The sequence below is a fragment of the Microtus oregoni genome, unplaced genomic scaffold, assembly GCF_018167655.1.
Source record: "Microtus oregoni isolate MIOR12 unplaced genomic scaffold, Mior012 000006F_ref0000085, whole genome shotgun sequence".
Lineage (NCBI taxonomy): Eukaryota > Metazoa > Chordata > Mammalia > Rodentia > Cricetidae > Microtus > Microtus oregoni.
Window position 1 is genome coordinate 25,888,426 of NW_024543065.1, and position 26,315 is coordinate 25,914,740.

At 43.7% G+C, this 26,315-nt stretch overlaps 1 protein-coding gene and 1 long non-coding RNA gene across 3 annotated transcripts in view; one reads left to right on the forward strand and one right to left on the reverse strand.

The window, feature by feature from the left end:
- The window catches only part of Traf3ip2 (TRAF3 interacting protein 2), a 42,425-nt gene extending 31,232 nt beyond the window's left edge, over positions 1-11,193 (forward strand). For both annotated transcript variants that reach the window (XM_041654074.1, XM_041654075.1), the window contains 4 exons: positions 2,626-2,694; positions 3,761-3,877; positions 8,078-8,152; positions 10,671-11,193. In XM_041654074.1, the coding sequence (XP_041510008.1) occupies positions 2,626-2,694; positions 3,761-3,877; positions 8,078-8,152; positions 10,671-10,817 (408 nt within the window). In that variant the 3' untranslated portion in view covers positions 10,818-11,193. The remainder of the gene's footprint in view (positions 1-2,625; positions 2,695-3,760; positions 3,878-8,077; positions 8,153-10,670) is intronic.
- Positions 1-26,315, reverse strand: part of LOC121449560 — a 124,688-nt gene that overhangs the window by 22,925 nt on the left and 75,448 nt on the right. The gene's annotated exons all lie outside the window — the stretch shown is intronic.

A 26,315-nucleotide genomic window follows, 5' to 3' on the forward strand; every position in this document is an offset into this window, starting at 1 on the left:
AAATGTGCCCCTGACCCTTAGCCTATGAAAGCCTGTGCTTGTGAACAGCTATGGACACAATCTACATAGGGATGCTCTCAGTGAAATCAAACAATGAGTAATTGAAGGAGAGTTTACTTTTAACAAGCCAGCATAAAGGTTTAGGTAGGTTTAGGAAATCTTAGGGAAGAGTGTCCTGCCCTGCCACTAGCAGGACACAGTCACCAACGGGACACTAATGGAGCCTGGGACCTGAAGAAGGTGGCTATGTAAGTCAGCCGGAAGACACTCTCGATAGGGTGCTTAGGCAGAAGCTCATTTCCAACAGTTCTGGAGGCTGGAAGGCCAAGAACAAGGCTGAAACAAAGTTGGTTTCATCCGGGATCATCCCCCTTGACTTGAGAGGCCATCCTCTCTCTGTTCTTACATGGTCCCTTTCCTGTGTATGCACAGACCTGTGTACTAATTCTTTCTTCTTCCATAAACACCAATCCTATGGGAGTGGGGGCTCATCCAGCACCTCATTTTTCCCGAGTTATCTTCTCAGAGGCCCTATCTCCAAATCCAGTCACATGAGGTTATGAGAAAGTTTTTAAAAATTCATTTTTATTTTATTTTTTGAGATAGGATCTCACTTTATATCCCACGCTGACAATCCCCCTATGTCAGCCTCCTTACGAGTGTAAGCCACCACTTCCAGCTGATGTGCCTTTTACGGACATAATTAGCTCCTAACAGCAGCAGTGTGTAAAACTTGTCATACGGTCGCAGTAGACTCTGATGGACATCTAGAGAGGCAAACACTGCCCAGAATGTCTGTCTCTGAAGGGGAACAACTTCTGTACCGGATAGTAATGGCCATTTATGGCATGTTAACATCATGTCTGGCATTACACTGTGTGTCTTTTCTGTGTTGCCATTAAATCCTCATAACCAGCAGAGCCAGGAGTAGAACCCAGGCTGCCCATTCGCAATGTGAAATGGAAATGGACTTCTGGCTCCATTGCATACTGGTGCAGGCTTTGGCCAGAATAGACATTATTATCTTGGTTTTGTTTTCACTTTTTGAGACATTTTTCAGTGTAGACCTGATTAGCTACAAACTCTCAAATTCCTACTTCAGCTCCCTGAGCTCTGGAATAGCAGGTACATGGACATTAACACATAAATCAAGCTGAACTTGGTGGTGCATTTTTGGTTCCAGCAGTCCCGAGGCAGACACAGGTGGATCTCTGTGAGTTCAAGGTCAGCCTGGTCTACCTAGCAAGTTCCAGGCCAGCTAGAACAACAGGGAGACCCTGTCTTAAAAAAAAAATCATCCAAACAAAAGCTATTCCATTTTTTAAATGCTCTATCAATAAAGGAATACATCCCAAGTTTATATGAGGTACTCTATAGGGGCGATAGTTAAGTAAACACATAATCTCTTTCTATGGGGAACTTAGAAGCAGGATAGGAAGATGAAGAGGTCATAAATGAGACACTGAGTAAATAAAAGAATATTATAATGTGTTTGCTACTAGTGGCCCAAATGGGTGAGAGCTCGGTGATGGGAAGGGGAAGTCACTGTGACTTACAGAGCAGAAGGCGTATGCTGTGCATGCAGGGTGTGAGGGAATGAAGGTGGCAATGAAGTAGACAGGGCATGCGGGGAGACAGTAGCTGGCTCTGGATGCTTGATGACTAGTGAGACTCGGTCAGTTCTAAATAGCAGGGTAACACCAGGATAATCACTAGGGGGGCAGCGAGGCTAATCAAATAACCTTCTCCAAAGACCTTCTCCTGATGGCACCTATATTATATGTTCCCTCCTCCGATCAGGAGTGCCATGTACACGGAACAGACACACACACACACACACACATACACACACACACACACACACACATACACACACACACACACACACACACACACACACATACACACACACACACACCCAGGAGGGAGAGATGTAGACCAATAAGAGATAGATTAGATAGGAGAGAGAGACTGAGATTTGGGCCTCTATAAAACAAATGATTTGATTTTTCTGCACTTCTAATACCTAAAGGAGTATTACTAATAATAATAATCTGAGTCTTATCAGAGTTCTCCTTGACTTTCATCCTTAACCCCTCCTGACCAGTTCAGCAATTGTTTTTGTGACTGTTCTTCGGATTTTTACAGTCCTTTTGAAACATGTAACTGAAGCTAGACATAATACTCTAATCATGACCCAACTCACACAGGCCATACAGCACAGCTGTGTCTCGGCATTTGCACACTACAGATGCACTAAAGTTTCAGAATCTGCCTACAATTTTTCAAATTACAGATACATAGCTGTACTATTTCTGCCTTCCTGGCTTATATCCAATTTAGTGATACACTGTGTCCTTCAGATTTTTGACCATATAATTATAATAGTTGCAGACACATTTTGATATGAACCACTAGACCCTAATTATAAACTTCAATGTCTGCGGATGGTGAAATAGGGTGACTGTCATGAAACTTGTGTCTCATTGTTTGGACTCATGTATTCCTCTCCCTATTCAGAGCCCAAGTTAGGGTTCCAGACATGTAGCTTCTTGTGTTTTCTTGAGCTCTGCACCCAGGGAAAGTTCTCATCAAGAGCCCTTCCTCTCATCCTTTTTCTTGTAGATTGACATATTTGAGGACAGAATCCGGGGTATTGATATTATTAAATGGATGGAGCGCTACCTTCGAGATGTAAGTATATTCCTAAATTCTGAGGATGTGTGCTGCTGAGAAAAACAATTAGCATGGGAAGCTATTTCACAAGGAAAACCCTGATACTCTCCCAAAGTCTGAGCCTGAGGAAGTCTGACAAAGCCTCTCTTGTTGGAAGCTATGCAAAGACTTGGAAAGGAAGGATGGGGTCACCCTCCTGGACACGCAGAGGCAGGAAATAACGGTCAAACCAGACACAGGTGGTTGATAACAATCAGTGCAAACAATTTCTAGACCAGAATAGGAAAGGAGGAAATGAAGGCGCGGGGGTGGGTGGTGGGGGCCGAATCCAGTTGAATTTGGGGCCTTTCCAAGTGTTTGTAGGCCTGGGCTAAAGGGTTTCTGGGCAGACTTGCAAGCTATGCAGCATGGCACCACAGGGCACCCACTTGCAGCCTTGTGATTCGAGTTCCACAGACAGAATCTATACTAGCCGCTGGGACACCTTGTGCTTTAACAAGATAGAAATTGATTGCTGCCAGCATGTCCAGGGCCGGGTGCTTCTTTGGGCAGAAGTGGGTGGGGGTGGAAGCCTCAGCAGGCCAGGGTTTTGCTTTCCTTTTGTCTGCAGCCTGGTGTTTGCTTTGTGCTGAAGGGTCTGCTCCTACTGACTGTGCTAATGTGCATGGGGAAAGCAGGGCAGTGGAGAAGCAGAGTGACTGACAGCTCACATCAGGTTGCAGGGAGGAAGGGTACTTTTCTGCGCGGTGCCAGTGCCTCTCTGCCTCCATGCAGATTCAGTGATTTAGGCTTTCACTAGCCGTATATTAGTGAGGGCTGTGGAAGACGGGAGACTTCCTCTTGGAGCCTTTGCTCTGTGTGTTTGTAGGGTTCTGGGCATGGAGGCAATGGGAAGGAGTGTAGATGACTGCATGCCCGGGTGGGGGCTGGTGCCTTTTGCTTTCCGAGAGAGAGGGACTGGCCCTGTACCCGCCAGCAGGTCAGGGACCGCTTATGGCCCTGCTGGCCACTTTCCAGCTGGTCTTCACCAAATGAACCACACTTCCCACTTCCATAAACATGCTTTTCTCCTTCTCATTAACAGAAGACAGTGATGATAATTGTTGCAATCAGCCCCAAATACAAACAGGATGTGGAAGGTGCTGAGTCGCAGCTGGACGACGATGAGCACGGCTTACATACTAAGTACATTCACCGAATGGTGAGTGGTGAGACCACGGTGCCAGCTGCTCTTCTGGAACAGGCACCTTCTCCGGGGAGGATGCTTTTCACCCATGGTGGCAGGATGTTAGGGGGAGACTCTCTGGCCTCCCATGTCAGGAGACGTTATTGGTAATGGCTCTGTATACTGTGAGACCCACTGAGAAACACTACGCTCTGCCTAGTACTCAGCTGGGCCTGTTACTAAGAGATCAAGGTGCTAGAATGTCAGGCTTTGTTTGCTTGGCTGTTTACCAACAAATGTTAAATCTCAGGACAGAAGAGTGAGTGGTGTAGTGGGCAGGTTACTGTAGCTGTTGGAGTCTGTCCCTTGCTTTTTCAGAGACATAAGGAGCAAAGTAGGAAGGACAGTTCTGTCCTATCATAAAAGCCTAGTCACGTTAGTTTCCTAAGTGCAGGCTATATGACCATGGCCGAAGTACTTGAATACCGCTCTCCTGCAACCCTATTCATAACATAGATCACTAGTATGCACAATGCTGTGAAGATAAATGAAGAAATGTTTGAAGTTATGGCACACAGAAAATAGTTAACTAAAGTAATTGTTCTTAGTTTGTGATAGGTGGGAAACATTCTACTGCCAAACCTGGACTATGGGGCCTGGTTAAACCATGGGAAAATTTAGGAGGAATCAAACTTGCTCAGCATCTGAGAAAATAATGCTCACCTTTAGAACTAGCTGATTTATGGCCTAGCTGTCTTCTTGTCCTTTGTGGGTTTCGAGAGACTGTGGAGACTATTTCTGTTTTGCTAGGAGACAGACTAAATCTGTAATCTTCCAACTGTCCTGTGAGATCCCTAGTGGGTGTATGTCTAAGGGGGACTCGCCCTGAGCCTCCCAACCTAGAGCTGCTTTCTCAGGCTTGTTTATTTACCAAGGATCCTGAAATTTGAGAAAGAATAGGGAAATCACTAGACTTGAATTCATAAGGCCAACTTCAGTTCTTATCCTGCGTGAGGACGTGGAATAATGGATTACTGGAAGTGACCCCGATGCAAGGACTAAGCAGCACAAGGCAGGAAGCAGCCAGCAGTCTCAGGACACCTTTACCTCAGAGGAAGTCAAGTTAAATGCCATCCACCGTGTAGTCCAGGGCATTGCAAGAGAGCAGGGTGGAAGCAGCATCCTCATCACAGGGTCTCTAAGGTCTCCATCACCTACTCCACCAAATGTGGACCACTTGTTGAGTTCACAACCCAAAGCAGAAGCTAAGGCAAGGTGGCAAGAGTCAAGGGTCGGGCCAAAGGTCTGGAGCTAAATCTGCTTCCTGTCCAATTTTACCTTGTGCCAGCCTGTGGTCAGGATTCTGAAAAATAGCACTCCTAGAAACAAACTGATCTATAAAGGTCATGACTGATTCTGGGTGCTGCTCTCCCTTACCTGTCTTTATCGTGTCTGCACAGCCCCAAAACACTGACACTCCATTCACATCTCTAAGAACCTGCCTGTCCCAGAAGCCAGCAGCTGGTACTTGGGAAGGACTCCAGGTCCCTACCAGTTCCTGGGAAAACCTGCTTAGTTGTGTTGGTGTATGGCAAGGAGAACAGTCATACACACAGCTCAGCCCGAGCTCGGGTGACTGTGCCAGCTATGACCATGTGGTCTCCACATTTGGTGTCTTGGCCTAATGTCCTAGGCTCTTCCCCATCTCAGGAGGGACTGGATGTGCCATCAGATATAGGAGGATCTTCCTAACCCTGAGCTGACTTCCTGGCCTCCTCCAGACACTAGTGAGTAATTACATCACAGACCAGATGACTTCATTACAAAGCCAGCATCTGAGAGAAAATAAAAATACACTACTAAGGGCTAGTCCTTGACACCCTGGGGAGCCCAGGGAACAAACCAAATAGTACACAGCGCCCTTGAAGTCAGAAATGAAACCCAGCTCTACTTGGAACTTAACAGACACCACGCCCTCCCCCACAGGTGCTTACTCTGTGATGGCGTGATTAGCAGTACTTAAGCTGCACAGTGCTCTGGTCAGTGTAGCATATGCTTTCCGTGTTGTCGTCTGTGTTTTGAAGGGAGATGGTTCTGAGAAAACCCCCTGTGCAGGCCTGTGTTGTGTATGTCTGTGAGAGTGGGTGTGGGGGACAGGGTTGTCTCCGTTTCCACATTCACTTTCTTCTTCTATTCCCACACACAACAAGAGCTTCACAGTTATAAAAATCAATGGGAAGTTGAAATTGTTCAGGATACATAATTCCTTGTTCTCCTTGTCATCAGATGGCTGAACGCTCTGTGCCAGTCTTGGGATTTGGAGGGTTTTAACTCCCCTGATATTGAAAATTCTGATTTTGATAGAGTTCTTGTAGCTAAATCCTCTTAGGTGACCAGAGTGTGAAACCTGATTGATCTGGGGAGGGAACCTCAGACCTGATGGAGTGGGCTCTTCTTGGCTGATTTCCTAGCCCCCTCTGCCAAGCCCATCTGTGCTCCAGAAGAGGTGGGTTTCCAGATGGTTCCAGTGATACTAACATACCTCCTCATCCAGGCGCTCATGGTCTCTCTCCTGGCCTTCTCCCCACTTTCCTTTACCTGAGCAGTGGTCCCTCTCTTGTTACTGTCTCCACACTCCCTGAGGCAGAACAAGAAACCCCATCCTGGGCTTCCCCAGCAATTGTTCACACTCTGCACATTGTCCTCTGGTTGTCAATTTTCCTTCCTGCTTGCTCACTAGGTTGCTACTCTGGGAGGATTACCTGAATTGTATCAGAGGTACTCTGCTAAACAGGCTCTCAAAAACAACAACAACAAAATGATAATAATCCTAGCACTTTACTTATTTCCATATTATGAATTTATAAATACCCTCATACCTGGCCACTGAAAGCTAATAATATAAAGTTATTGATTACAGAATTGGAGAGACACATAGTCTGCTCTCATGAACTGAGGTGACCCAGCCCCTGCACACTCCTAATCCTTAAAACCCAAAGTCAGCACTTGACTTCTGTGAGTTCAAAGCCAATTTGAGGTACACAGTGAGTTCCAGGCTAGTCTATGCTACACTGGAGACCCTAACCCAAAGAAATCCAACCAACAAATCAACAAAAAAATTCAGGGTCTGGGGCTGGAGAGATGGCTCAGAGGTTAACAGCACTGACTGCTCTTCCAAAGGATCCCGTGTTCAATTCCCAGCAACCACATGGTGGCTCACAACTGTCTATGATTAGATATAGCGCCTCTTCTGACATGCAGGTGTACATGCAGGCAGATACTGCATACCTGCATACATACATACATACATACATACATAAATCTTAAAAAAAAATTCAAGGTCCTGGCCAGAATAGAACTTAAACTTTTTATTTATTTACTTACTGTATGTGTATGTCACTAAACAGAGTGGAACTTGCAGGAGTCAGTTCTTTCCTTCTGCCATGTGAGCTCCAGGGGTAGAACTTAGGTTGGTAGGCATGGCAGCAAGCACCTGTACCTGCACCTGCTAAGCCAGCTTTCTGGTCCCTAGAATGTGACTTTTAACAGGCCTTCAAGAGGTGGTGGTATTACTCAGGGTTCTCTTGAGGAACAGCAATTACAGAATATATATGTTTGTGTGCGTGCACACACATATACTATATGGAGAAAGGGGGTATTTATTAGAATGGTTTAAAGGCTCTAGTCTGGCTGTCTACCAATGGTAGACAGTAATCCAATAGTTATTGCTGGATGTCTCAGCTGGTCTTCAGTAAACAGCGAATCTGGAAGTAGACTCTAATCCAGTGCAGGAATGGAGGTGCTAGGGAGAGTGAAAGCAAACAGGCAACGAGAGATGCTTTCTTCTTCCATTTATATAGGCTTCCAGAAGAAGATGTGGCCCAGATTAGAGGTGGTCTTCCCCTTTAAAGAGATCTAGATTAAAAGTGTGTCTGCCCATCTCAAAGATCCAGATTAAGTGCATCTTCCCACTTCAAATGATTTAATTAAGCAAAACTCCCTCACAGCTGTGCCCAGCCAGTTTTGATTTAATTCCAGATGTAGTCAACTTGACAACCAAGAACAGCCAGCATAGTGTTCCATACAAGAAAAGTGGCATAGTGTGTAATGGGGAGAGCTCCTCAGACAAACAACCTGGAAGAGTAAGGCCGCCTGGTGGGCTGGCACTATTGTTGACACATCAACTTCTCATCTTTGTTCCCAGATTACTTAATCTTCACATTTGTTTGATTTTAGATGCAGATCGAGTTCATAAATCAAGGAAGCATGAATTTCAGATTCATCCCTGTGCTCTTTCCAAATGCCAAGAAGGTAAACAAACAACAAGATCCTCAAATAATTCTTTTTTTTTTTTTTCCAAATCTGGTTTGATGACTACCTGGGATTTTAGACTGAAAATATTGTCAACTCTTTGACAGCCCTCAGAGAGAACAGTATTACCAGAAAGATCAGCAAGTTGTGCACTGGGCTCACAGTAGGAATAGGAAAGGCCTGCAAGTCTGGCAGGATCAAGGCTGTTCTTGTTGTTCTCTGTACACAAAGGATGGTTTATGCTTAATTATTTCTCTGTTGCTGTGATAAAATACCATGTGCAAAGCAACATATAGAATGAAGGGTTGGTTTTGGACTCATGGTTCTAGAGGGCTAAGATCCTCACCATCCTGACAGGTTAGTGTGGCAGCAGGCAAGCATGACATTTAGAGTGGGAAGCTGAGAGCTGATGACTCACATCCCCAGTGACAAACAGGAAACAAAGAGAGTGTGGCTTTTGACACCCCAAAAGCCCATTTCAAGTGACATAATTCATCTAGCCAGGCCACACCTCCAAACAGCATCATCAACTGGGGATCAGGTATTCAAAGGCCCAGGAATAAGAGGGTATTGTCATCTGATGCTTCTTCCCTCTCACATCCTAGAACCAAAGTATGGAGCCTCTGCTTTCTGCTCCACATCAGTATTCCGCTGCACACAGTTCAGTAGAGTACCAGCACTCTAAGTGGACCTTGCTGGGATTCTCATGAGGGTTTTGATTATATTCCTAAGGCTATGCTGACAGCTTTAGAGAATGTAAGTCAAGCTACTGGAGAACATTTTCCAGGCCTGGCAAACAGAAGATAGCAACTAAGTAAACAGTTTGAGACTCAGACCAGAGCCCTCTGATCTTAGAGGCAGCCTCATTCTGGAAGATTCCTAGATGTCAGGACTGCATTGAAACCTCTGCTCTACAGTAGGGAACCAATCTATGTGAATGGGACACACAGGATTGGGCAGTGCACAATGCATAAGAAAAGACCCCTCATCTTCCCTGGCTCTAACTTGCCTGGAGAATAAATGCAGTCACTGACTGGCAAATCTCTTTACTGGTCTCCCCATTTCCTCTGGGACCCTATACTAAGTCACCTTCCACTTTGCCAGCAAAGAACTTCAATCTTTATCTCTAGTTTCAAAATTCTGTGATGAATCCTACTGACTTCAAAACATTGGCTACCTTCCTTAGCATGACCCTTGAGGCTCTTTGAAATTGGACTTTGTCCACTTACTCATTTTCCTTTCTTCTTACCTGGTGCCTCTGCTCTGGTCATAATGGGTCATGTCAGCAAACCTCACTCATCTTCTCTCTATCTAGGTGTCTTCGCCCTCTCTTTCTTCTCCTTATAATGCCCTTTCCCAGCTTGTTGGCCTAGTGAACTCTTGCCTATCCTTGTATCCTTGCAACCACTCTAGCATGTGAGGTTCTTTCCTTCATGCCTGTGGAAGGCACTGTTCCATTTCTGAGAGCATTTAATCACAGTACTTTAACCAATGGGCTCTAGCAATAACTACTTAGAATGACTGGCACATGCCGATATGTATATATAATTTCTAGTTGGGGTTACTATTGCTTTTAAATTTCACCTGACAGTCTCTTTATTGTCAGAGGTTGGGACATTAACATACTTCATTTAGAAAAGAGTTTATGCTGATTTTTGCCTCCATGTGGGCCTTTTCATTAGATACCTTCTGCTCTTAACATTGAGCCCTGGTTCTAAACTCATGCTACAATCCTCAAAGCAGCACACCATAAAATGAAAACCAGAGGCCTGATAGTGGTCTTCAGGCCTTCTCTGATACAGCCCCTTGAATTCTGGCCCTCCTCACCCACTCAGCGTCACTTGTTCTGATTTTGCTGCTGTGCTCTTGTTGCTTTTGAAGATGCCTCACACTTTCCATCGCTGTGAGACTTTCCCTAAGCACCCTCTCAAAAGCTGCAGCCTTTTCCCTTCTACACCAGCATCCCCTGGCCTTTCTGCGGTGCTATTGAGCTTATGGTGCTTCTCCCCATCAGAATATCTGGCCCACAAGGGCGGTCCTGAGGGTGGTCCCCGACACTGACCTGTGGAACCCCAGCCTCATGTTCTGAGATCTGGCCTGCTTCTTTCACTTCAGGCCAGACCTCAGGCTGGAGTGAAAGATTCATGAATTATATTAAGCCCGCAACCCTGGCATCTTTCCCCCAAAGCCAAGAGGGAATTCACATCATTCGGTATGACCTCTGTCCTACCCCTTTCATGTGAAGGTGGTGAAAAGCACGTTGACATGCAAAGGGCAGGTAGCCTGGGAGACTGACAGAAAAAGCTGTGCACATGTGGTTTCCATAATGAGATACACAGCTTGCACCCGAAGCCAAAAGTGCTCTGCGTGTTAAACCCTCCAAAACCAAAACAGCAGCTCCCAAGACAGCCTGGTGGGAACGCCTATGAAGGGCAAGCCAGACTGTTTAGAACTGAGCCCTGGATCTGGAATCCAGGCTTCTCTCCTGTGACCTTTGCTCCTGTCCTCTCTTCCACAGGAGCACGTGCCCACCTGGCTCCAGAACACTCATGTTTACAGCTGGCCCAAGAATAAGAAAAACATCCTGCTGCGGCTGCTCCGAGAGGAAGAGTATGTGGCTCCTCCCCGTGGTCCTCTGCCCACCCTTCAGGTGGTACCCCTGTGACCCAGCCGCCTCCAGCTCAGGGTGGCCCTGTTCTCACAGCATTCTTCTAGCTGAGGCTGGCTGGTGACAGTCAGGCCTGTTTCAGTGTCTTCTAGGGGGATTCAGGACCCAGAACACTTCTTCTGCACAATTCTCTGCCTCCCAATACTTTGACTGCTCTGTATGTCCTGTCTTTTAAAAAACACACAAGGTACCCATGTCCTCCTGAGCTGAGTACTTTTGGTGAGTGGATACTATAGGTGACGGCAGCAAACACCTACGACCACAAGAACTCCCCCATCACTTCAGCTACTTTTATGAGTTGGTCAGATGCTGTGTCCTTAGACCAAAGACCAACCTGATTCATGTCCAAATAATAAATGATTACTCTTTGGAAGAACGTGTTTCATTTATCTGAATGGAGTTGGGCGTATTAATTTACACTGAAATGGACAGGTGTGGGACAGCAACAAAACCGCTTAGATATAGTATTAGATAAATGTGATAAAGTTATCTGTATTAAAGGATTAATAAATTTAAAGAAAGTTAAAAAATCCCTTTTTATGTAACTATGAAAGGTTTACTCTTACAGTTGAGGCTTTTAACAGAACAACCCTGATTGTAAACAGTACGATTGCGCAGGGAGTGTGGCTCAGTGGTAGAACACTTGCTTAACATGTAGGAGATGTCCAGGATTCAACTCCCAGCACTGCAAGAAGAGAAAAAAGGGTCAGTGATGCTCGCCTTTAATCCCAGCACTTGGGAGGCAGAGGCAGGTGGATCTCTGTGAGTTCAAGGACAGTCTGGTCAACAGAGGGAGATCCAGGACAGCCAGGGATACACAGAGAAACCCTGTTTCTAAAAACCAAATAAACAAGAAAGAGGGGGGGAGGGATGGAGGAAGGGAGGAAGAGAGAGAGACAGAGACAGAAATGGGGTGGTCTGACCATTTAGTTAAAATACATATTTTGAGTCTACGCATGATGTAAGAGGCATGTGTCACACAGGCCCGAGTTGTGGTCTAAAAGTTCTAATCTTTGTCCTAAGCCTAAGCACCTGTAATTAAGCAAGTTTTTCCACTTTTCTGAGACCTGGGATACTCATAAAATCATATGGACCAAGGGATTTTTAATGAACCTAGAAAGTATGCAATCTGAGACCTAAACTCTAGATTTTCTTTGGAGAAGTAATCAGGTATTTATTTTTTACAATTACATCTCCCAGGGAATAAATTTAATTTTACTTTTTATTTATGTTTCATTTTTTGGAGAAAGGGTCTCACTATGTAGTTCTGACTGGGCCAGAACTCACTCTGTAGAGTGGGAGTCTTGAACTTAACATCATTCCTCCTTTCTTGGCCCTCTAAGTGCTAGGATTACAGGCATGCACCAACATGCCTGGTGTAGTAGTTACTATTCTATTGCTGTGAGGAGATGTTATGATCAAGACTGTGTTGAAAAGGAAGTATTTAATTGGGGGCTTGCTTACAGTTTCAGAGGATGAGTCCATGATTATCATGGCAGGGAGTGTGGCAGCAGGCTGACAGAAATGGTTCTGATGTAGGAGCTAGGAGCTTACATCTTATCCACAAGATGGAGGCTGAGCAGGAGGGAGAAAGGGCCTGGCATAGTCTTTTGAAACCTCAAAGTGCACCTGCAGTGACACACCTCCTCCAACAAGGCCACTGTAGATGGAGGCTGCTTGTCCACTTCCCAGCCACCTAGACCCAAAATAATCACATTTTATTTTATTATTTGCAATACCGTTTGGCCAGTAGCTTAAACATATTTCTAGCTAGCTCTTATATCCTAAACTAACCCATCTCCATTAATCTGTGCATCACCACAAGGTTGTGGCCTACAGGTAAAGTCCCAACTGACTCCAGCAGGGGCACGTTTCTCCTTTGGGGCTACGTGGCTTCTCTTTGACTCCGCCTTCTTTCCTCCTCTATGTGTTTGGAATTCCTGCCTTGTTCTAATCTGATAAGCCACTGGCCAAAACAGCTTTATTCACTAACCAACAAAAGCAACACATAGACAGGACTTCGCACACCAGGCCACACCTCCTAATCCTTTCTAAACAGTTCACCAACTGAAAACCAGACATTCAAATTTAGAGCCATTCCAATTCAAACCACTATACCGGGTTACATTTTCTTTTTTTTTTTTTAATTGAAATTTAACCATTTTTTAGAAAACAGAAAAATTAATTGACTCATATTAACAAAAAACATACCTTAATGGGTTTTGCTGATTTTTTAAAAAAGAGTCTTACTGTGTGGTTCAGGTTACCCTACAACTGCTTAGGCCAGATTGACCTGTAATTTGTAGTCCTGCTCCCTCTACTCCCTGAGTGTTGGGATTATAGGCATGCATCAATGTATCTGACAAAACTGTTCCTCCCAGACCCCAGGGCTGAAGAGTGAATCTAGGACCCTGGATATGCTTTAACATAAGCCAAACCCCAGCTCTCAGGTACATTGTTTGAAGAGATATTTTCTTCTTTTTTTTAAAAAAATATCTTTATTTTTAAATGAAATCAATAATTTGGGCTTATTTGGTCTCCAAGGAAATGACATATAGCCATTTATAAAATGTGTGTGTGTGTGTGTGCATGCACATGTGTGTGATCTAAATAAACTGTAGCACAAGGAAAGAATAGATTAATAAAAAGATGCTTGGGTGATGAGAGCTATTGCTTCCTTTCTCTGCCTATTTGGGTAAACAAGTTTCAACTTTGCTCTGAGATAGTTATCCTCTAAATGTAACTATAGAGAGAGACAAACACTCTTTAACTACAAAAAAGAAAACTTGCTAATGAATTACAAAGACTACAATCTGACCTACTTTATGTCTACTTGTGCACGGAGTAAATGCTTTAAATAAAGAAAAAAATAGCAGAATTTAAGTGCTCATCTGTATGACTTTATGGGAAAAATAATTACTTCAGTGGCATTTTAGATCTAATAGAATTTTCTTGTTTGGCCAACTCTGAATTCCTGGCAAACATTCTAAACACCAACTTCAAGTCTTTTTTCTCTTTTCATTGTTCTGGTTTGAGGTGAGCCCATTATTGAGGATTCAACATCTGCAGAAACAGCCCAGCAATTATTTCTTTGAAATGTTTCCAGCTTGCAAAGATTTAGTAATGTAATGTTATTAGCCCTCCTCCCCCTTCAGAGACTCCTGGAGCATTCAGCCACAAGTTCCCTCTATTCTTCCTGTCTCAAGTGGTTAAGGTCCCTGATGTGCAACAAACAGTCCTTAAAGTGTTACAATTGATAGCAAAACAAGCAAAATGCAAGCCAGCCACCAGCCAAACAAATACCCAAATGTGTGTGTGTGTGTGTGTGTGTGTGTGTGTGTGTGTGTGTGTGTGAGAGAGAGAGGGGGGGGGCAGGAGGGAGGGAGGGAGCGTTCATGCTGTACTCACCAAAAGAGACAACTTGGTTCTGAAGTGTCTACAAAATATGACCAACAGCAGCAAAGGAATTTTTTCAATTATTTTAGAACACTGATACTCAACACCTGTTTTACTTAAACATTATCCTGGTCCTTGTATCTATTTGTCGATAATTTGAGGGTGGAAATAGGATAGGTCTGCCTTGTCGATAATTTGAGGGTAGAAATAGGATAGGTCTGCCTTGGTAAAAATAACTTTGTAGCCTCATGACTTTAGTCATACAGAAGCTAACTTGGGGATGTACTGGGTATAGAGTTAGATTATTTTCTGATATTTAGTGGCTAATTTTAATTTCAGTGTCTGACTTCCAAATACTTGCCTGTCTAGTTTAACTTCTATACAGCTCAAAAATGTCTCACCATGGGGCTACCATCAAAGTAAAAACCTGGCTTTTCCTCAGCTCAGCACTCAGAAAAACCATTGCTGTAGTCTCTTCCTTCTTTCCCAGTAAACAAATCACCCCTTAAAGACCTGAGTTTTTCTGAGTCATCTCAACAAGACATGAAAGTTCTCCACTTTGGACTTTACATCCTTATTTTCGGATGTTTGGCCAAAAACATTTTTCCTAACCCAGTCACTTCATCAACCACCACAGTCACTTTGCCAAATCCACTTTGTCACCAGCACCTTTGCCAAATGGATTGCAAAGATCTATGACCATTGAAATGACCCAGAAAGAGTCTTTCAAACCAGAGGATCTTTCTGCTTCTCTTTAACGTGCTAAGAAGAGTCTGTGAGAGCCTCTCCTAGCAGCAGATGAAATGAGAAGGTAGGTTACACTGTGGGAAGATACCACAAAGTCACACCTCTCAGAACAGAGACTCTTGTGCTGTTTCAGCACAAACAGTTCTATATGAGATAACTCAACAACAAACAAAAAGCAAGAAAGAATAAAAGCAAAACAGTGACATTTTAAAGTAATATATTTCTGTCATGGAATTTTCAGTCTGAAAGGGACCCTGTGACTTTGTTTTATGTAGGAAGGGAGCAGGACTCAGAGAAACTGATTTGCTCAAGGTCACTCCAGGGCTACAGCCCCAGTGATAAAGCTTGAAGGCTGTGAGCCTATGGAACATCCTGGGTTTTACTGGGAGACTCATGACCCAGTTCCTCCCTGAAGTAAACATAGCCTCCTGAACACAGGAGGCCTGAGGGAAGATTACCTCCATCCTCTGGTGGCTAGGTGAGTAAATGATCACGCTACTGCTTGTGCCGGGAGAATCTCTTCAGGGAATTAATTATTGCCGTGATGATATGGATAGAGCTCTTCTTGAAGTGATTTGGCATATTTATTTGGTAGTGGTTTAATGTGAACCCTAAGCCAACTTAAAAATCCTCAATACCTTCCTGAAGCTTAAAGACAAAACATCTGCAATCAGATGAATGTCTTAAAGGTGTGGGCATGCGCATTTGTGTGCATGTACATGTGCGTGTTTCAAACTCCAAAACATCAATAGTTCTCAAAAACTGTTTTTTTTTTTTTTCTTCAAACACTGTGAAACTCTTCTCTCTTGAGTCCTACTCATGCCACAAAGGTGGTGCTTGGAAGACTTTAGCTGCTTAGGAGGGGATTTGGATTTGCTGCAGGAACAATACAGTTCACCATGAGGCATAAAACAGCACAAAAGAATCCAATCAGTACAGTCATTCTGAGAGACCTGTAACCAAGCAGGACAGCATGGCCCTAATGTCATACCAACTCTTTCAGAAATTTTTTTCTTGAAGAATGCTTTTAGACTTAGAACTTTAGAACACATGGAGAGAGGTGGATAGCTTTTGTAGACTACCATGTGTGACTAGGTATATGCCTCAAGCCAAGCAGGTGGGACCTGCAAAAGGAATGGTCATTGTGGCTGACTTTTGTATTTACCTTCTCAGAGACCTTTTGGATGTGGGCCTAGGTCACATTTATTCAGATGGTTTAGGAAGTGTTGAGACTTTGCTAAACAATGAGAAGCATGGGCTGGTAGAGCTGGGCAAAGGTGACAAGCTCTAGGCCTGCTCACTCTTTTCTAGCTCTTGTGAGGCATAATCACAGCCCCCAGATCTCCTAGGTATTGTAAGCTAAAACTACTGGGGCACATCTTTCTTGTCCCATGCCTGACCTCCCTTTGCTCCCTTCACCAGGAAGGTGCTGATGGAAGAAGGCAGCTGGGGAGGGAGGGAGAGGGGAGGCAGGAGGGAGAAGGTGAGTGTGAGAGGACTCCTGCCTGATGGATCCCATTAGGCTTAGTGTGCAGAGCGTGGCGATGAAGTAGCTGCTCTGGTATGCATCCAAGCTGCTGTTCTATTTTTACTCTCTCCTGCATGCTTCTTAGCCTAGAGTTGTTTGCCTGGGCACCTGGATCAGCAGCAAAACATGGAACTGAGCCACTCAGTAAAGCAGGGAGGAAGGAGGCCATTGATGCAGGCTTTGTTGCTGCTGACAGGGAGGAGAGACCTGGAATGTTAATGAGGATAGCTTTCCGAAGCATGCCTTCATGGTTAGCAAGGAGTTCAAAGGAGAAGGCAGACTCAGGCCTGTGCCCAACAAATGTGAACTGCTGATAGAGAGAAGGAAAAATCAATTATGCTGTCGCAGGCTCCCATGCCATTGTGTTGGAGTTGTTAGAGAAGGTAGGACAAGGACCAGATTTCAAAAGGAAACAAAGCCACATGGCCCTGAAGTATAACGAGTTTGCCATGGCAACTGATGGAAATGAGCCTCCCGGGCCTGAGCAGGTGTGCTATCTTACAGAATAAACATACTTCTCTCACTGCCTGGATTTTATAATAAAACCTGTGTTTGGATTACTTTCCCCTCCTCTTTGTTACCCAGAGAAGTTGGCTGTTTCTCAATCAGCCCCAGGCTCTGGTGAGGGAAATGTAATCAGTGTTATCAAAGGATTGCTTTGGAAAAGGCTGGCAGCCAAGCCTCGTGCCAGCCTCACCATGGAGCCGCAGCTGGGCCTTGGGTACCTGCCTGGCCTTTGCCCCCTCCCAGGCAATACCAGGGCAGAAAGCTTCTGGTTCTGAGTTTATCTGGGTACAGCAGTATGATCTGGACATTGGCGTTGGCCAAAGACTTCTCTGAAAGTCTTTACTTCTCAGAGAAGTAAAGCCCGGACCTGGCTGATTTAGCATCTTGCATTCCGTCTGTCAAGTTTCCTTGAGTACAAGGACTAACTGATTTTACTCTCCAATCTGTTGTTAGCCACAGTTTGCTTACTCAGAAACCATAGAGAACTTACGTTTCCCTAGTTTGAAATCCTTCTCTAGTAGGTTCCAGGGCGGTGGATTTTTGAGTCTGAAATACATACCAATGTGGAGGTTTTATAAAAATCCCCCCAAGCTAAAGACTAAGGATGTTTACATTTAATGTTATAAAGCCCAAGTTATACTAAGGTAAAATAACCAACCTCAGTGTTCTCCTTTGTCACTAGAAAGAAATCTCTTCTACTAGAGTTTTAAATAACCCTTTAAAACAAGGTGCTTGTTCACAATGGCTCCTAGAACAGTTTGTGAACATGGTTATGGCAAACAGTTGGCGTGAGGAGAGCTTGTTTGGCCAGCCGCTGGGCATTTTACATATTACTTGACCTTTGATCCTAGTAAGAGAAGTATGGCTGACTTATGAACTAATTCAAGCTATGGTGTCAGGTATTACACATTACTGTTCTTATCCTAACACAAGCACAGACGCTAACCCCAACACAGATGTGCTCACCTTTTGCTTCTTTTGTTCACAGTCCTGACAAGTACAGGTGCCTGTTTTTTCACCCTTAGGAGGTCAGCAGTTGCCACTTAGGAAGACACCAGTAAAGGAGGATTAGGAATTGGCTTCCCGATAGAAGTGGCGGCTGTCGTTCTGACATTTTTTTGTTATGAAAATATTTTGAACAGATGTCTTGGTCACTGTTCTATTGCTGTGAAGAGACACCAGGACCAAGACAACTCTTCTTATAAAAGAAAGTACTTAATTGGAGTTTGCTTACAGTTTCAGAGGCTTAGTTCATTATCATTGTGGCAGGGAGCATAGTGGCGTGTAGGCAGACATGGTGTGGGAGAAATAGCTGAGAATTCTACATTCGGATCTGCAGGCAGCAGGAGAAAAGAGATTCTTAGGTTGGAAAACTCAAAGCCCACTTCCAGTGGACAAGCTTTCTCAAACAAGGCCACACCTCCTAATCCTTTCAAATGGTGACCCTGGTGACCGAGCGTTTGAATCTATGCGCCTCGGAAGCCATTCTTATTCAAATCACCAAAACAGACAAAACTAAAACCAAACCAAACCAAAACACCAAACCATTAAATATGCAACTTTTAAAATGTTGCCAAGTAGTATTTATAAAAGCATCCTTGGGGATAAAGAGATGGCTCAGCAGTTGGGAGCACTGGATGCTCTTCTAGGGAGCCCAGGTTCAATTCCCAGCACTCACTGGCAGCTAAAGACTGTCATTTCAGTTCCAGGGGTCCTACACCCTCACACAGACATACATGCAGGCAAAACATCAATGCACATTTAAAAATAAATAAATAAATAAAATTTAAAAAAAGCATCCTTATATTTAATTTTTACCTTACCCAAGTGAAATCAAAATAGCCACAGCTTCAGTGGTTCAGATTCATAACCACGTGCTGGGCAGTTTTATGTCAACTTGACATAATTTAAAGTCATCTGAGAGGAGGAAACCTCAATTAAGAAAATGCCCCCATGAGATCATGCTGTAGGCAAGTTTGTAAGGCATTTTCTTCATTAGTGATTTATGGGGGTGCAGACAATTGTGGGTGGTACCATCCCTGGGCTGGTGGTCGTAGGTTCTATAAGAATGCAGGCTGGGCCGGACGGTGGTGGTGCATGCCTTTAATCCCAGCACTTGGGAGGCAGAGGCAGGTGGATCTTTGTGAGTTTGAGACCAGCTTGGTCTACAAGAGCTAGTTCCAGGACAGGCTCCAAAAATACAGAGAAACCCTGGCTCGAAAAAAAAAAATGCAGGCTGAGCAGACCAAGTGGTGAGCCAGTAAGCAGTACCCCTCCATAGCCTCTGCATCAGCTCCTGCCTCCAGGTCCCCACTTTGTCTGAATTCCCATCCTGATTTCCTTCAGTGATGGACTACAATATTTTTTTCCCAACTTGCTTTTTGATCATGGTGTTTGACCACAGCAAATGAAACCCTAGACAACCCTTCAGAAGTTCCTGCTAAGAAGTCAGGTGTGATGACACGCATCTGTAATTTTAGCACTCGGAAGGCAGGTGGACTATCTCTGCAAGTTCAGAGCCCGGCAGGCTACAAAGGTGAGAACAAGGCCAACCTGGGTTACATAGCAAAACCCTGTTCTAAAACATAGCAAGCAAGCAGGCAAGCAAACAACGTTCCTGGTAATAACACAGTTGTCCTTATACCTGACTAGTTTTAAAAATAATGACCTTAGTCATCTGGGAAAGATTACATCATGTTTTCTCTATCCTTTTTTTTTTTTTTTTTTTTAGAAAGCAGTTGTGCATCTCATTTACAAGATATCCGTATGGTAAGCCAGTCACTCATTTCTTCTGTGAATGACACTTCTGCACGCAAACCAAGGCTCTATCAGCCTGGCCTGAAACAGTTTTGTACAAAAGAGAAGCCCAAGATCTCCATCAGTGAGAGGAGTATCTGGGATATCTCCTGCTGTGTCTAGGGGTGGTTACTTAGTCCACTTCTGATGAAGACTGGCATCTGAGTGCTTCAGGGGATGCTATGAGGTGAGCTTAAGCTGTGTGTCTCAAAGTGTGTGGGCAGAGAATCTCCACATTCAAGATGTGGAGTCTTTGGGTACCAGTATATCACTCATTATTCTCTGAAAAAGAAAAAAAAAAACACATGAACTAGAGTTGGGGGCTCCAGTCCCGTCATGCCATACTTTCTAGTGAAACTGCCATTCAAAAGGGAGATTAGCAGCTACTACAGCAACTAACAAACCAACACCAATCTCCAACTTGATAATCATCACCTACTATGTGCAAAGCGGTATACACATAAAGAGAAGTGACACACTCTTGTCTTGCAGCGACTTACAATGCAGCTGGAGAGATAGGATGTCACGGTGGGAAAGCTCATTAGGACAACAAGTGAGACATCTGATCTCTTGCCTCTGACCTTCACATGACCTTTGAGTGATGATCAGTTTCTGGCTCAAATCTTCAAAGAAGCAGGTGAATGTGTATTTCCCCCCTAATAAACAGAAGATCCATTCCTTCCCCCACACACTTTTTAGATTATTGCATTCAAGGTCCCTATAAATCACCATGAAAATGAGATAAGAGACCAAGAGACAGAATGTAAGAAATGGGGAAAGCATGTAACAGCACTGCAGAATGTATATATTCAACCAATAAATGACAACACAGACCACTGGCCATCCATCACACCTCTCTAAAGAGCAGCTCAGCTCCATGACTGGAAAAGGGCAAGATGGTCCTGCCTGCTGCAGGTAGGAAGGTGAAGAAGCAGCTGCACAGCAGGGACAGCTGAATCCTGTCTGGTGGCACAGCTGGCGCAGAGCAAGGAAAATTCAGCACACTGCTTAGTATGGTCTGGGAAATGCTTTGGTGGAGCCTCTCGGCTGAATACAAACAAGCAAGAAAGCAGAGAATGGTAACTTGCCAGAATGGGCAAAGAAATTTTATGAGTGAAACTGGTAATAACCAAGTTCCCTAGACACAGTATGGGGACTAAAACACTGGTAAGCCAAACCTGTGGCACACTTTCACAAGCTTCTTGTGTGTGGCACAGTATTAATCAGGTACACCTAGGTTTGAATCTCAATTCTCTTACATGTAATACGACCTTAAGCATATAACTTTACTCTGTCGCAGCCCACATCAAGAAAAAGAACTGATTCCCAGGGAGAATGTCAGAATAAGATCAGATGAAAGAAAGAGAGTGTCTACAGTTGTGCCTGTGTGTAGGAAATGCTCAAAAAGGCTTCTTCCTTTCTTGCTCTTTCATCCAGCTTTGTATCCCAGGGTTAAGAAATATTTATGGGGACTTTGGATTTCTTTCAATTTTAGTGTGTGTGTGTGTGTGTGTGTGTGTGTGGTGTAGATATGCACACGTGGAGGTCAGAGGACAGCATTATAGAACTGGTGGTCTCCTTCCATCATGGATTCTGGGGATCAAACTCAGGTCATGAAGCTTGGCGGCAAAGGCTTTCATCTGCTAAGCCATCTCAGCAGACAAATTACCCTCCCCCCAAAAAATCTAACAGCAAATTCTAACAACAAAAATCTTATAGTTTGAAAATGAAGGCCTATGAAGTGTCTATAATGTGAGTTTTTAAGCCTTAAACTTCCAGGGGGGTCTTCCTGGGGTTGCTGCTCAGTCTAATTTGTTTTCTTAACCAGGTCAGGGAGAAGCCGGACAGGATTCAGAGAATAGCCACAGCACCTGGAGACAGCCTTCTTTCCCAGGGCTAACTCTTGCTAAGAAGCAAGGCCCTGGGCAGAGCTAGCCGCTATGATTAAAGGGATAGCAGCAACACTTGGTAATGATGCTTGGCTTTAAAGGAGAAGCTGACTGTGGAACCTAAAAGATAGATAATAGATGTGTAAGTATGCTAGAAATAATTTCAAAGGCTGTATTGTGTTCACATTATGCCTATTATTAAAATCGGAAAACCTGGATTCTCGTTGGGAACCCTGCTATGCTCTCAAACTCTGCTTTCTTAAGAAATGAAGTCTCATTGTCATCTCCAACCCAGTCTCCTAGGTAAGCCAAACACAGGGGAAAGCCTGGAGAGCTGGCAGAGCAATCATTAAACTGAAAGAATGTTACCACACTGGTTAGTGTATTTCAAACCTCTTATTTTCTTAAGAAATAAGTTCTCCTGGATACCCTCACCACCAACAGTGACTTAAACAGCTTTCATCTAAACGTTTCTTAAATATACACAAATATATAGTTAAATATAAATGCTTCCTAGTTATAGTTGATTAAAAACCGAAAACAAAGAGGAAAATCCTGGATTTTCCCAACATCGCAGATATTCTTAATAATAGTGAGTTGATCAAGATGGTATATTTTAAATTGTTTATGTATATGTGGGCTCGTGTGTGTGTGTGTATACACGTGTGTCTATGGAGGTCAGAGGTAGATGATGGACATAGAGAATAAGTAGGATGAAAGAAGAGAGAACAAGGGAGAAAGAGAGGGAGATGCCTAGGGCCAGTCAGCTAGGCAGCAGCCAGACAACCAGACAGTAGGACATACAGAATGAAGGAAAGGTAAAAGACCCCAAGGCAAAAATGTAGATGAAAAGAAACTGGTTAAAATAAGTTATAAGAGCTAGTGGGATAAGCATAAGATAAGGTTGAGCACTCATAATTAAAAAGAAGTCTCCACATCATGATTTGGGGTTGGTAGTCCAAGAAAGCCTGCTACACTTAGCCACTGACCATTTCTCCAGCTCACTCAATTTTACAGTTTTTAAAAACCGCAACTCAAAAAGTTATAAGAAAAAATCATATTTGTAATTAGTTTAAACAAGATTACCAGGTAAATTCAAATAAAGAAACATCAGGTTTAGGTGAAAGTTACTACTGGAACTAAATGTCCAGTGTTGGTTAGTTGTAATTTAGTCATGTAATTATAAAAGCATAATAGGATGCTCTTATGCATTTATATTTCAATGGTTGATTGAGTAATTATGTGACTCAATCATTATTATTTGTCGTTTTTTCAAGACAGGATTTGCCTAACTGGTTGTCCTGTAGACCTGGCTATCCTCAAACTTAGAGATAACTGCCTTACCTCGGCCTCCTGAGTATTGAGAATAAAGGTAAGCACCACTACACCTGGCTCTATAATCATGATTCAAAACAGTTTTCACTCCTATGAGCTTGCTCATTTGAAGTCACTGTTGATTGGTTTTGTTTGGTTGTTTAATTATGTGCATGTGTGTAATGGTATGCGCACATAATTATAGACACCCATGGAGGCCAGAAGCGCTGGATCTTCCCTGGAAACTGAACCACCTAATGTGGATGCTGGGAACCAAATCTGTGTCTTCTGAAAGAGCTAGATGCACTTTAAGAACTGAACCACCCATCCAGCCCCCAGTTTTTTGTTGTGATTTGCCTAGCTGATGCTATATTTTTGGCTGTGAGCCTGGCCTTTAACAGCTGAATCATCTCTCCAGCCCGAGTGATTAAAGAAGGGTACAATGCTGATACTTTAAGAAAAAGCTTTTAATACAAAGTTCTTGATAGGACAGGAGAGATGGCACATCACTTAAGAACACTTGTTGCACTTGCAGAGGACCCAGCTTTGGCTCTTAGTGCCTACATTGTGGTTCACAGACATCCATAACTCTACTTTCAGGGAATCCAATGCCCTCTTCTGATCTCTGAAGGCACCAGAAATGTATGTGGTGCACAGACATACAAAGGCAAAACACTCATAAATATAAAATAAATCTAAAAGAAAGTTCATTGTGGAGAGTATTTGCAGGTTTTAATGTCACACAAACAAAACGATACTAACACACATGCTCACATCCTGAACACAGGGACAGCTTTACTTGGTTTCTTCTGAATTTAGCCCAAGATACTATGAGCCCCTAATGACTTTATTTCTTCAGCATGTTTTTCTACTTGAACTACAATGAAATTTCATTTGTGCTGGGCACCATGATTTATACGGCCTTCTCTTTGCATGAATGTATTGTTTGTAATTAAAATGACCTTGTTCTTTTTTCACTAGTTTGTGACAATTAAAGTAAGGACATAATTATTTTCATGTTGGAAAATTAAAATCAATTTTTAAAATAAATTAAGATACTAAACCCTCACACGAAGAAGTTAAAGGGGGTAGGGGGCTGGTGCAATCTTTTATGCTGGTAATCTCAACACCCAGAGGCTGAAGTAAGAGGATGTTGCAAATGGGAGGACATCCTGGGCTACAAAGTAAGTTTCAGGCCAGCCAGAGCCAGATAGCAAGACACTGTCTCAACAAAACAACTTAAAGAGATCAAACTCAAAAATATCTCATCACTGAAAAAGTTTTAGTTTTAAAACTGGTAAGATAATTCAATATGATTCTCATTAATCAACGCATAGGGTAGTTTTGGTTATTTTTATGCTAAAATTTGCCAACAAAATAGCTACCAACATAGTAAAGTTAAATACTGTCACATAGGCGATCCTACAGTGTCAGCTCAATTTTAACACGAAGTGTGATTCTAAAGTATGTGGTAATACAATGAACATCTCAGATGAATCATATGTGTATATTTTATTACCCAAGTTGTTTTTTAATTTTGAAAGGAAACCATTATTAGCAAAAGGGCATCAACAATCTAGCCAATGGAAACTTTCTTCATTTGGGAGAAAACTAGCAGGACTCCCATAAATGATGTGAATATTAAAGAAGTATAGCACCAGAAGAATGGGGGAAGGAAGGCATCCCTGCTCGGGTCAGTCTGACACACAATGTCAAACCCAAAGAGGATTGAGAGGATGGTGTAGTGCAGGGTGTAGGATAAAAGGGACAACTAGAGCAGGAAACCAACCAATCAGTGACCACTCTGACTCTGAACCCAGAGTCAGAGAAAGAAACATACCCTGTATTTGAGACCTGGGCCAGGGAGAAAAACATCTTTATCTCTGAACCCAGGACTAAAGACATGTGCCCTGGCTCTGAAACTAGTGTCAAAGAAACACACTTTGTCCCTAGACTCAGAGCCAGTGAAAGATATATGCCTCGGTCCTAAGATTGGAGTCAAAAAGCTAAAAAGGACCAGTGAAAGAAACACATTTTGGCTATGATGTCAGAGCCATTTCTGCCCCTGACCACCTAAACTGAACAATCCCTGAGCAGGGAAAATCTAACCAATCCCCCTTCTCCCTTGGGAAAACTCCACCCCTTAGAAGCCCTATATAAGCCTCTCCACCCCTTCAGTTAAGAGCGGCTATTAATCCCTCCCAGGCGGAGGCAGCCACTCTTCTGGATTCCTCTTTCCCAAATAAATCTTTTTCTCAAAAGAGTATTGGGTGACAACCTTCATTGCCTGCGGGCAGACCAGAAGAACCTGGCTGGGAAGTCCCTTAGGGGACTGAGCTGAAAAACCTTGCTGAGATGCTCCCTAGGAGACCTCAGCAAGGCAGTGCAGAACAGAAGAACCTTGCTCTTTAAGGGGGCTGAGCAAAGCCAGGAAGGAAAAAGTAACAACTTTTCCCTGGAGCTAAGCCCTTTAGCAGAGTGCTAGCAAAAGGTGGGCCGGAGAAGAAACAGATAGCTCTGCTAGAACATTCCCTTAAGGAAACAGAGCAGAACTCAGCTATAGAGGCTCTCCAGAAGAGAAGGATCCCTATATCCTGCGTGGAGACCATCCCCCACTGCACCCCAGCTTCAGGTAACCTGGCTTCCCGATAGTCAGGACACCTTTCCACCAGGGCTGAGCTGTCCTATTGCAGCTCTACCTCCCCCAGCTGTCCTATTGCGGCTCTATCCCTCCCCCCAGCTGTCCTATTGCAGCTCTACCCCTCCAGAGCTGTCCTATTGTCGCTCCATCCCCAGAGCTGTCCTATTGAGGCTCTCAGTATATCCTGGCTTCCCAATAAGTCAGGATATCCCTGCAACACTACTGTAGCACATTCCCCTACACAGGGGACTGGCAGTCCAGGTGGGTTGAGGATATAGGTGCAATCTGGAACATGATTTTAGATCCCACATAAAATACGGGAATCTTTTTGCAAAAAAAAGTTAACCTAGTGTGTGTGTTGGAGTTCAGGCAAGCTGAAGGGGGCATCCCCAAAGAGAAATGACTTGAAGTAAGATATCAGAGCCTAGGTGGGGCAAGAAAAGTGTCCAGAAAAATTCTCCATCAGAGATTGTGAAAGTCAAAGTAGAGAGGCTATAGAGCATGGCACACAGTAAGAACATGTACTGTCTCCACAACACTCCTAATAACTCTAGTATACCAGACAAAAGAGGGATTAATACTTGACTGATAATAATACATAGTTTGGGCTGGAACCATTTTCCGTAGGTTAGAATCTGTTTAGAAATGGAGAGGGCTTGAGAAGTATCTCAGTGACT